The 13,619-nt window shown below is 33.9% G+C and overlaps 1 protein-coding gene across 4 annotated transcripts in view; it reads left to right on the forward strand.

Annotated features, from left to right (window-relative positions):
• Nucleotides 1-13,619, forward strand: part of LOC123531397 (corticotropin-releasing factor receptor 2-like) — a 331,996-nt gene that overhangs the window by 203,255 nt on the left and 115,122 nt on the right. For all 4 annotated transcript variants that reach the window (XM_053518748.1, XM_045312311.2, XM_045312310.2 and 1 more), the window contains one exon: nt 409-522. In XM_053518748.1, coding sequence (XP_053374723.1) covers nt 438-522 — 85 coding nt within the window. In that variant the 5' untranslated portion in view covers nt 409-437. The remainder of the gene's footprint in view (nt 1-408; nt 523-13,619) is intronic.

Raw genomic sequence — 13,619 nt, forward strand, 5'->3', positions numbered from 1 at the left:
ATTACGAACTGAAGAATCACGAATATTAAAAATCTTTGTGTCTTACCACATTCCCATTTTTATATAGTTTCAGTTCGAATTCTTTTCATTGTAGGTGTTTTGTTTCAGAGGATCGTTTGCTTTTAATTAAACCAAGTATTACGAACTGAAGAATCACGAATATTAAAAATCTTTCTGTATATTAATGAATAAATTTGATGCCAGATGTACTTCTTTGAAAACAAACTTTAATAACCTGTCTGCAGTTTGAAATGTCATTTACATGTTAAAAGAGCGAAAATCGTTCAGTAGGACGGCATTTGCATTTATGTCAGTCTGTAGAATATGTCACAGACCAGAACATACAATTTCATTGGGAGTCTATATGCAGAATATTGTTACCTTATTAATTGGTTACTTTGTTTTCAGATTAATGTGTAATTCAAGGATAAAGAGTTATGATGGGGGAATATATTCACGAAGATCAAATGAATCTTCATTCATTGTGCCTTAATCTTTACACAAATGAGTCAAACTTACCAGGTAAGTGTACTGTCTTGTACATTTGTTACCTTTGTAAAACTTTAAAATATAAATATTGCAGTAGCAACGATATGCATTGTATTGTGCGTCTTTAAAGGCTCATATTGCCTTTGTTTAAAATGTGGCTGCCATATTATGAACAGAAAATAAATTAATTTCTTGTTAAAACATATTTCTGTTGATGAATTTCATTCACATTTGTCAAAGATTAAATATTTCTGATAATACTAGAATGTTTTATTGAATCTTATAATTATTGGGGTTTTTTTATTATTATCTATCTTTATGGCTCTAACTTTAACAGTTCATGTGCAATATTAAAAGTAGTGCCTTTTTTAATCAAGCTGTTCATCTCATTTTAAGATAAAAAAATAAAGCATGATGAACCTTTGAATAACATTTTGGACCTTTGAATAACATTTTACATTTTTATTGTGTGAATCTTTTTTCTTGAGGCGAAAACGTCAATCATATGGTTGTTTTTAGCGCTTGTTGTTTTAAGGTTTTTATGACTACAGATGAATTTAAGCTATCCGATCCACAAATACACAAATAGTCAACATATGCCTGGTTACCCCATGTTTTTTTGATATCATTTGAAAGTGTTTTGTCTGCTGAACAAGAATAAGTAAATAAGATGACCATAAATGAATAATATGCATGCACGAATCACTGCATACATGTTTTTTGACTGCGAATCTGTAAATATTTGCGTTGAAGTATCATTGAAAAGTATAAAGTAAAGAAAACAGGAATTCTGTTATATATTTTTGTCATGTAATCTATGTTGACAATACTCTTTCAAATGATACCAAATATATATGAGCTAACCAGGCGTCAATTTTTGATATATGCATTTCAATAACAATTTTATATAGAACTTGCTTATTTGTGGATCGGATACCTGAACATCTTTTAGATTTTCCCAATAGGTGATATTAGATATATGACTGATTTCATTTGTTTATTTTATATTTACATGTAAATTAAGTGAGACAGTTTCTAGTGGGTACATGTCAAAGTGTGTAAAGAAAATCGTGACATATTAATGATATGAGCCGCGCCATGAGAAAACCAACATAGTGGGTTTGCGACCAGCATTGATCCAGACCAGCCTGCGCATCCGCGCAGTCTGGTCAGGATTCATGCTGTTCGCTAACGGAACACGAAATAAGGGAAACAATTCTTGTCAGCAAAGGTATACTTTGAAATACACTCTAAGCTCCCTTGTTATTATTTCCAACGATCATTACAGTTACTGCAAATACATTTTTATTGTATGTTGAATAATGTACTAGTTCAGAGAAATTGACCTTCTTTATAATATAGGAGAATAAGTTAACAGTCCACAAAGTTATATAGTCAGTGATATGTCTGATGTTACAGATATAACAGAATGGTATGAAAGCAAAAATGAAGTAATACTTTAAGAATTAATGAGTGGGGCTGTTAACTTACAAATGCTACCTGAAATCATATATAAAACTGATTCACTGATGTATTTTTATACTTGCAGTAATTTAAAAAAGCAGTGACTATATATGATTGTTTTGAATGACACATTTCCTGTGTACGGCTGAAATTATTACAAAACATACTACGACAATAATGTCTAGCTTCTTGCCATGAGTTTATTTCAATCTTACGCTGAGGCAAACAAATATCCGTTATATTCTTTATACTCCTCGACAGAGCCAAGTTTACTTTTGTTGCAATTACAAAAGGCAACCTCTATGAAACGTAGATGAAATACTTCTCCACAATGCCCTGCCTTATCATCGGTATAAATGAACAGCATATTATTATGTGTTTGCAAACCCATTTGATAGTTGTATAGATCAAGAGTTATATAAACGCATCCATGTTACTTAAAATGGAAGAATGAAATTAGACTTGATTAATAAACCTATTTAAAATGGACAATCGGAATAAATATTTCGCCGACACAACGTTACATGTTCTAGGAATGACATTTGTCCATGGTTTATGACTCCGCTTTATTGTTTTTGTAAGCAGTTAAAATATCCAATCCACATGCCTCTTACTTTTGTCTGTAAATCCTTGTGATACAGCTGCATACGTGTATATACGACTCATCAATATTACATTATGTGGTAAAAAAGCTCGCTGTAATAATATATCAAATGCCAATAGACTTTCAGATAAAGATTTCGACGCAGTATTAGATCATTGATATTTTTGCTCAATATCAGAAAACTAAAGAGGCACTGGTTGCTACTTAGAAATGGAAGTGCTAATAAAAGGCGGGGCTAGTTAGTAGGAAATCTTTGAAATAAATTAGATTTTAATGAAAATAGAAAACTTGCACAGTAGGCTTATCTACGAGAAAATGAATAACTTGGCACAAAGCCTCGCGTTGCATATTTTCTTTGACTCGCATAATGCATTTAAATTTTAAAGAATGGGAAAACACATTTGCGTTTTTTATATTTTGTCATAACATGTTTTTTAATCAAAATAATCTTAATAATCTCGTTTGCTGCTATGCTAGAAGACATTAATAACAGTAACATCAAATCAAGATGTTTGAGACGGAAAATAAATACCGAAACAATCAATTTACTGACATATTTATTTAGTCAAACAGTGGAACAAAAACTAACAGATTGATTTATTTACTCTCCATTTAAATCAAATAAGGACTTAAAAATAACAATAATTTAAACGGAATTGTGTTAATAAGAAATGCAAACACATTAGAAGATACGTTTCAGAATTAAAGAGGAGACAGCATTGCATGAGTGCTATGAACCTTACATGTCTAAGAATGTGTGTGTCAATAACTGTTTCTCTAGGAATATTTTACAAAGCTTTACAATGATAAATGAAATATTTACGTTTTATATTGTTCTTTATGTTGTGATAAATTTGTGACACAGACACAAATCAATTATGTTTCCAGAATAGGCACGGCGAAACTGTTCAAATGACTTCTGTAATTTACGTGTTCCTTTGAGAGTACAAAACAGCAACATTGCTTTAAATTGATCTCCGACTATAAGAAAGCTTGTAACCGGTCTTAAAGAAGAATATTGTTGATTTTCAATATCTCAAAGGCTAATCGACTTATTTCTATAATTTGTTTGACCGTAATGATATATCAATTATGGTGTCAGTATCTTGGTGGTTAAATTAAATAAACACTTGCTTTTTATTTGCAGTTCAAAGTAAAGAGAAAGAGTAAGAAATCTGAAAATGATCTTCATATAAGTGGAACCTAATGTATTTACATACATATCCATATGTATTAGTGTTTTCTTAAAATATTAGATCAATTTCGAACAAATGAAATACAATACTAATCGTATAACGTATTGTCGTCTTTATAAACACTTTTGGAAGGGTAAGAGCCGATGGTAGTACAACTAGTGAATTGTTTCTTGACTTGACATGTTAGTTTACATTTTATGGCTTCTCTGCTTTTATGATTTTTTAATGTCAGAAGTCAGATTTCACAATTTCAGCTACACTTGTATGTGTAACAATAGCATTCTTCAATCAAAACTACTCTTACCTCTGTATTATATACTTTTGTAGATGAGAACTTTGAAAATTGGTGAGAAAAATATAATTACTACTTTTATATAGTTAAATATTTTAATAAACAAAACTATCGTAAAGTACACGTCACGTTGAGACAGAAATTTATGAAAAAGTTGTCCAGATGTTTGAGATTGTGATCAGGAAATAATTACAATCTCACAGATATTAACATACATTATCCTAAATATCTCCCTACGGAGCAAAATTTCCTGCAATTACCGAAGAAATTCTCTGAGGAAAATATATTTGCTTCATGGCCTGCTTAGAGAGAGAGAGAGAGAAACGAAAATCTGGGACAGACTTGTGTGTCAAGTTCCAGATTGGCATTTAAATGGGAATTATCCTTTTTTTTAACTACAGTGCATTATTTTCCGCGAAACGTTATCTGAGTTCAGCTTTTGCTCGTTTATCATTTTCTATAAAAACGTTAACCCGACTTTCCTCCTATGAATTATCAGACGTTGGCACAATTTTTATTATCAAATTTAACTGTAATACATGAGACTGAAAATTATTTAGGGCATTTTAGAAAAAAATTTATTCATTTGCTTTTCGTTTTACAACAGGAACATTTATTAGACACGGCAGGGTAGAGTAACTGCCAACACACATTCAGACATACCTCACACGTAGTTCTGCGATTCTAAAATTATCCGTCGGAAACAATTGCCAACATCATCAAAGAAAATACATGTGACGGTGGTGTAGGGTAAAGGTAGTGTCAGGTCAATCCATAAGTCGAAGGTTCGGGCCCGACTGGTATCGTGATCAAAATTAGCACTTGTTTATTGTTTCCTGCCTTTTCCACGCAATATTAAGGAAAATGCATGGGGCGGTGGTGTAGAGTAAAGGTAGTACCAGGTCATTCCATTAGTCAAGGGTTCGGGTCCGACAGGTATCGTGACTAAAATAAGCACTTGTTTATTGTTTCCTGCCCTTTTCCCGCAATTATTCGGATGGATAGCATATAGTGTTGAAGAGATACCTGCCCACCAAACTACTTCATTTCAGTGGAATTGGTAACTGATATGTAATATATGGTTAATTGTTCGGTCAAATCTGTCCACGGACACGGAAACGGGAATAAAATTAAACCAAAAGGAGGTAATTATAAATGTCAACGTACATTGCACTTTCTCAAAATGTCCTCTTTAATCGTGTGCATATATTCCCTACAGTAATTTAGTGCCATGCCCTTGACAGGAATATTCAATAACTTTAAGGTAAAGGTAAGAAGGGTGTGGGAACGCTAAATGAAACAAGTTCGCTAAATGATAAAACTGACGTTAAATAATACAACCAACGCTAAATGGTGCAAATTCGAGGATGGCTAAAAGTAACAAAACTAACGCTAAATGATATAATAGCTTAGGCTGGCTAAAAGTTACAAACCGTTGACGCTAATAGGGGTATTTGGAAAATTTCTACATTTGTTGACGATTTCACGAAATTATTATCTCATTTAATGCACGACTTGTCACACGAAAATTTAAAAATAGTTTTTTATGGTATATATCCTGTTAAATACAAATATACATGATAAATACATCTGTTATATTTTATGTTATTGACATACAATGTTATGACAACAATTCAGACTTAATTTTAGTACTGCAAATTATCCGCTACGATTCTATATTTTTTGTAATAATTCAGCTGCGATTTGATAGTTGTACGAAGTGTCCGTATGGTAATTCCTACTGTTACTGTACTTTTTAGTTCACCAGAGCACGAAGTGCTCAAGATGAGCTTTTGTGATCGCCCTGTGTCCGTCGTCCGTCGTTCGTCATCCGTCGTTAACAATTTGACTGTAAACACTCTGGAAGTTACAATTTTGGCTCAATCTTAATGAAACTTGGCCAGAATGTAAGAATGAATAAAATCTTGGAAAAGTTTGATATTGGGTCATCTGGGGTCAAAAACTAAGCAGGTCAAATCAAAGGAAAAGCTTGTTAACACGCTAGGGGCCACATTTAAGACTCTACCTTCGTGAACCTTGGTCAAAATATTTATCTTTATGACTTCTAGACCAAAATCGAATCTGGGTCATGTTGGGTTAAAAACTAGGTCGCCCGGTCAAATCAAAGGAAAAGCTTGATAACACGCTAGAGGCCACATTCATGACCCTATCTTTATGAAACTTGTTCAGAATGTTTATCTTGATGATTTCTAGGTCAAGTTTGAATCTGTGTCATATCGGGTCAAAACCTATGTCATTAGGCCAGATCAAAGGAAAATCTTGTTAATAATCTATATACCACATTTTAAGTTTGAAACTCATGAGAATTAGTCACAATGTTTGTGTTGATGACCTCTAGGTCTGGATGGAATCTGGGTCATGTTGAGTCAAAAACTAGGTCACCCAGATAAATTAAAGGAAAAGCTTATTAACTCTCTAGAGGCCACATTTATGACCATATCGTCATGAAACTTGGTCAGAACGTTTATTTTGATGATCTTTAGGCCACTTTTTTGGTCCAATCTTCACGAAACTTTGACAGAATGTTTCTTTTTATGAAATCATGAAAGAGTTTTAATCTGGGTCATATGGGGTCACAAACTAGGTCACTAGGTCAAATGAAAGAAAATGCTTGTTTACACATGTTTTGTCCAATCTTAATGAAAATTGGCCAGAATATTTGTCTCCATGAAATTTCGGACAGGTTAAAATTGGGTCCGGTTGGGTAAAAAACTAGGTTACTAGGCCAAATCGAAGTAAAAAAAGAACATTAGAGGCAACATTTTTGCTCTAATCTTCATGAAACTTGGTCAGAATATTTATCTCCTTGAAAACTCTGACAAGTTTGAAACTGGGTCAAGTGGTTTCAAAAACTGGGTAACTAGGTCAAACATGTTTGTTATAGTGTGTTACTCTGGTGAGCGACCTAGGGTCATCATGGTCCTCTTGTTTTAAGTTTGTTGAAAATACAACTTGTCATTTATTGTAAAGATTCCGAACGGTTTGATTCATGACAACCATTTCACAAAGTGTTTAATTATGCTGAGACCATTATTCCGATAAATTCCTGGTACAGGTGTTAATTGAATATCGCAGGAAGGACATCCTCACCGCTCTTCACATAAATATCAATTAATTGCAACAGTAATACGCACCCTGAAGAAGGAAATATAATGTAACTACTGCCTAATGATGTTTGTTTTATTTCCTAACTTCTACACTCATGCAATAAAACATTTGAAAACATGTTTAAAGCTTTATATTTTATCGTTTGCTATATTACAATTGAGCAATATTGCCAAATTAAACACCATTTGACTGTTCCATATAAACACTTCATTTTACATTTCTGAGAGAAAGCTCAATAATTGCTTCTAATGTGCAGTAAAACATTTTGTTAGTGAACTTGGTGTTTTAGAACGAAATGTTGGTGGTTTAATATGTGGATCCAAACGGAAAGGAATTGTAAATAAAGTTTAGTATCTAAATTTGAAATAAAAATGTTTAAGAAAAAGTGTATTCATCTTTAAATTTGTATTTTGTATACAATGGATGTAACTCGACCTGAAATTCCATTTACTTACTCAGTACATCTAATGTTTGAAGTCTCTGAAACGAGTTAGGTCACGTGTAAACGGTTGCATGTTACAAAAACTATACGATAGTTGACAGTGTTTGTCAATATACCCTCTGATGGGACCCTAACCCTTTTAAATTTCTATAATGAACTTGTCCATCTTTCAATTTGGACAGCACCATTAACTGTTAAAAGGGTTAGTTTACCAAAAGATACTGATTAAACGGCGAACAGCGCTGATCATGATCTACAGTAGTTGCAAAGGCAGAATAGATCGTGTCCAGCATGATAAGGGTTAAATAACATACAGTAAATAAACATTGATTCTTTGTTTTATCAATTTCTATGTGGGATAGCTTTTGCTTAGGATGTTAACTTCTCCCTTACCATAATAAAAAAGTGGAAAACCACAGGTTGCCCAACACGATATAAACGAAAATGTTGCAAGCTCGGTTTGATTGAGGCTGTTCATGGACGGTAGTGGAAATGCAAGCTCTCTAGCCCCGGGTTGAGCAGAACTCAACATTTATACATGTTATAAGAAGTACCAGAATATAATTTAGAGACTTCAGCAGATGTATTCATACGGCGGTGCACATGGAATCTTCATTGATGCACAGAGTGCAGTTCCATGAAAAGCGGCGTATGGTCCCAAAATAAAGTAATGGTTTTGCCCTAAACGAGAAAACAATTAGCAAAACTAAACAAACTAGAATTTAGTGAGGGGATCTGTGGTTACGGAGCCTGAATATCACAGAAACTGCCAAATGACAAAATTAAAAAGCAGGCACTATATCCAAGGGGTGATTAAATGACTTTTTACGGCCGCTACACGGCGCGAATAACGCTGCTGTGTGTAAACTAGCTGTACATGACACAAAGTTGGTGGCCTTTCTGTCAAAGTGCAATTAATTCTACCCAGTAACCTACTAAAACATGCATGTCATATTGCTACCGCCTCGGTAGCCTAGTGGTAGAGCGCTCGCATCATACCAAGGAGGTAAAATGTTACTAGTAGCTATCTTGCTTGGCGCTCAGCATTAAGAGGATAATACTAGGACTGGCCAGTTCGGTGTCAGTATTATGTACCTATTATGTAACGTGTCTACGGCGTGATATTCCAGTGCGGCAGCTCTATAAATAAAATCTGGAAAGTAGATCCCTCGGAAGCACCGAGAACAAGGTAAACAGTGAAAATTGCAGACTCGGTTTGATTGAGTCTGTTCATGAGGAGTAATGTAAAATGCAACACTGCCCACGCCCTCTAGCACCGGCTTAAGCAGTATTCAATCTTCAAATCTAAATGGGGTGAAATCAATGAACCCGAAGGACCAGAAAATATAACAACACTGAGATGAAGTCGGGGCGGCTTTTTACGGCCGCCACACAGCACTTAACACCCGCTGTTGTGAAGTAAATAAAATCTGGAAAGTAGATCCCTCGGAAGCACCGAGAACAAGGCAAACAGTGAAAATTGCAGATTCGGTTTGATTGAGTCTGTTCATGAGCAGTAATGTAAAATGCAACACTGCCCACGCCCTCTAGCACCGGCTTAAGCAGTATTCAATCTTCAAATCTAAATGAGTTGAAATCAATGATCCCGAAGGACCAGAAAATACAACAACACTGAGATGAAGTCGGGGCGACTTTTTACGGCCGCCACACAGCACTTAACACCCGCTGTTAAAAAGTTATAAAGTTGGACACTGTGCTCACTGCTACAAGTAGAGTTTATATGACTGAAATATTAAACCCAGACACACACAAACTACTTATGCATCAGTTTCAATCGAAAATAGAGAATTACTCAACTTTATTAAGCTGGAATGCATCTTTGATAGGAAATTGATGGCATTTACAATAATGAGTATATACCTTCCGCATAGTTTCGGATAAAATAAACCTGTGAGGTTGCTTCAAATTGACTAGCAACACTTGTGTCATAATTAATCAAAATATCTGCTCGTTTCATAGGATAAAATTGCAAGAAAACAATTTAACATCTATAAATTGCACTTTGAAGAGAAAGGCAATATCTAATCCATCCTTACTTTCTATTTTGATATCAGTATGCCTATGGTATTTTAGGACAAGGAAAGCATTTTGTATTTTGTATAGTTTATTATCTATTGATCAAAGAAAAATAACGGTCATGTAGTCCAAAATACAGTATATTTAATACGTCCAGACAGAGCTTAACCTATCCTTCTTACAGTTATAGAAGACACTCGTAAAAGCATAGATGACATTACGTTATCTCAATAGTCTGCCAAGTAACTGAATGCACGACACTTGGCGCCCCCTCGATATATTTGCAAATATCTTTACAGTAGATTTTAGACATTTCTAACACAGGTAGCAAACTATTTTGAAACATACATGTGAACATTTTGTTAAAAGACAATGTTGCTATGAAATCAATTTATGTATTCTCCTGTCTAAACCCTATCTTAAAAACTCGCAAACATACATGTAACGGGTAGTTTACCAACGAGCAAATTTCGTTGATATTTACTTTGTCTTTTCCTGTCTTTGGAATAAATCTAAATTTGGTTTGATAGTTGACCATATATCAGCCCTCAATATTTTATCATTTGCTTGGTCTGTAAAAGCACTGATGTTATGTGCATTCTTTGTGACGTTTTAAAAATGATTAGTATGATGTCATTGCACGCTTTGATTTTGATTTTGTTGAAAGTTTTATATGTTTTAACAACATATTTATCTAATTGTGTGAGAAATTTTATCAATTTGTATTTAGAATTACGAAATATATCGCCAAATTTATCAAGGGAAGTTAAATATTTTCATTTAGTAGATTAGTAAAAAATGTAACAAATCCCAATGGTATATATCATCTATATCGCATGTATTGTAGGTTGGTTAGTTGTATTAGTCAACAGTTATGCAAACACGACACTATACCAATACAAGAGAATAAACGTGACCTTGATTTGTAAAGATGATAATTCTTCTTGTTCTTTATGGACAATTTTCATTGATTTCTCCCGATGAGTGATCGCTACATTTATATCACAAACGGGTTCATTGCTCGGTACATTATTTTTTTGTGATTTGTAAAATATCATATATTAAATATACTGCATGATAAATATAAGATTGATCCATTTATTTTGGATGTCTTCAATAACAATGAAGACGTAGTCCTTGACAAGGTAGCAGTACATGGAATTACCTTTGATGCTAGACGTCTGTCAAAAACACGTTGGAAATGTAACTAGTATTTGCCAGTTGAAACATATAAACTGAGAAACTACATAGGTAAATTATGTTGCACATTTGGGTAACAGTCCTATTTTACGGATATAATTCCTTCAGTTATTGCCTATCAACTTTTTATATGACAATACACTGCCTACATATTTGAAAAATACCATATATAAATAACGCGCTGGGACACATGGAAGTAACTAAACTGTAAACAAGTGTATTCTCAACTGGTATATACTTTCATGGCACAAAATAGGGTTAATAGCTTTTCCTGATTAAAAATAACATTTTTAAAAGTGTTGTGTGTAAATACTTTTCTAATTATCCAATCAAATCTATGATTCATTTATACGATTTACTATCTAACGAAAACACATCCTACTATTTCAGGCACATATTTTCGTTTTCCAATCTGAAATTTAAGATCAGACGAAGATTTACATGCAATATTTCTTGAAGTTTTGTTATTATTTTCCAAATCTGTGAATATTTCGGACGAAATCAAATAACGTGATATAAGTGTTATAATTATGTAATTCTATGATGTACCTGGATTGGCAGACAAAAAGAAACTTTATTACATGAAATTATCAAGTATGATTATTCATTATCAAAACTTGTATTTACGATTATGTCTCTTATTTGTCTGCAAAGCCTAGTGATACAGCTGCATGCGTGTATACATCACTCAGCAATATTACATAATGTAGCAAAAAGTTCACTGTAATAATATATCAAATGCCAATAGACTTTCAGATAAAGATTTCGACGCAATATTTGATCAATGATACTTTTGCGCCATATCAGAAAACTAAAGAAGCACTGGTTGCTACTTAGAAATTGAAGTGCTTATGAAAGGCGGGGTTAGTAAGAATTCTTTGAAATAAATTGGATTTTAATGAAAATGGAAAACTTACACGGTAGGGTTGTCTACGAGAAAATGAACAACTTGGCATTTGCATTGCAAATTTTCTTCGACTCGCATAATGCATTTAAATTTTATAGAATGGGAAAACAAATTTTCATTATCTTTTATTTTCATAACATGTTTTTAGTCAAAATGATCTGAATAATCTCGTTTGCTGCTATGCTAGAATAAATTAATAACAGTAACATCAAAGCAAGATGTTTAAGACGGAAAATAAATACCGAAACAGTCAATTTACTGACTTCTATTTTTAGCCAAACAGTGGAACAAAAACTAAGAGATTGATTTATTTAGTATCCATTTAAATACGGACTTGAAAATAATATTATGATAATATAAACAGAATTTGTGTTTATAAGAAATGCAAGCATATTAGAAGATGCATTTCGAAATATAAAGAAGAGACTGCATTGCTTGTGTGCAATGAACCTTACATGTCAAAGAATTTATCTGTCAATAACTATTTCTCTGGGAATATTTTACAAAGCTTCACAATTATAAATGAAACATTAGCGTTTTGTATTGTTCTTTATGTTGTGATAAATTTGTGACACAGACACAAATCAATTATGTTTCCAGAATAGGCACGGCGTAACTCTACAAACGATTCTGAAATTTACGTGTTCCATTGAGAGAACAAAACAACAACATTGCTATGAATTGATCACCGATTATAAGAAAGCAAGCTTGAAACCGTTCTGAATGGAGTCCATTCAATAGATGTGTAATAGAGTTCCGCTTAAGCCGGTGGTAGGGGGCGTGAGAGGTGTTACACCTTTTATTACCTCTCGTGAACAGACTTAATCAAACCAAGTCAGACTCTGCTATTATTTTCTTTTCGGTTGCATTCTATGCTTCCAAGGGATCCTTTTAAAGATTTTGTTACAACGGTTACTTCAGAGAAGCAGACTGTTGATTTTCAATATCTCCAAGGCTACGAGGATTGTTCAAATATGAATGCATCTAAGCACATAAAAATGTATTCTTGAAAGATTTCAATGAAAATTTTATTTGGTCCCCTCGAAGTATTCACCTCTAACAGATATGCAAAGTTTTAGTCTTCTAATCCAATCCTTGAAGGCATTTTCATAGTCTTTTCTAGGTATACTATGAAGACGCTAGAATATTGCAGAACCGAGGTGTTTGCGCTGCACAAATTTTCGACCAGAAAGGTATTTTTTGAGCCTTGGGAACAAAAAAGAAGTCACACGGGGCAAGGTCAGGCGAATAAGGCGGGTGAGGGAGCACAACAACCTTTTCCTGCTCCATAGTCTTGTACAATAGACGCCTTGTGCGATGACGCATTGTCATGTAGCAATCTGACATTGGCCAAACCAGTTGCGGGTCTTCGATTTTTGAAATATTTCTTCAGTTTTCGAAGAACTTTAGTATTGTAAAACTTCGCATTTACGGATCTGCCTTTAGGTACAGCAACCTGAATGGCAGGACCCTGAGTTGTGAAGAATATGGCATACATTACCTTCTTGACACTCATGGTCTGCTTTGCAATGCATGGTTTTTTGCCAGACATTGTTGCCCATATTTTGTTCTGAATGGTTCATTTGGGCTCAAAAAAAGTGAACCAATGTCTCGTCACCAGTGATGACATTTGCGAAAGACCTTGCATTTTTAATTTGGAAACTGTTTAAGCAACAATTTTGCGCCCTATGCCAAGAATACAACGATTCTTAATATAGGACCGTATTTCAACGGCGTACGCTGACCTTCTTCCAACCATTTTTGTATTAGTATACACGAGTAGGCAATGTTCAGCGAGCGATAAACACAGCTAAAGTGAACGGATTTTAATGGGTGTGGTATCAATGTAAAGCTAACAT

This window comes from Mercenaria mercenaria, chromosome 11 (genome assembly GCF_021730395.1).
Source record: "Mercenaria mercenaria strain notata chromosome 11, MADL_Memer_1, whole genome shotgun sequence".
Taxonomy (NCBI): Eukaryota; Metazoa; Mollusca; class Bivalvia; order Venerida; family Veneridae; genus Mercenaria; species Mercenaria mercenaria.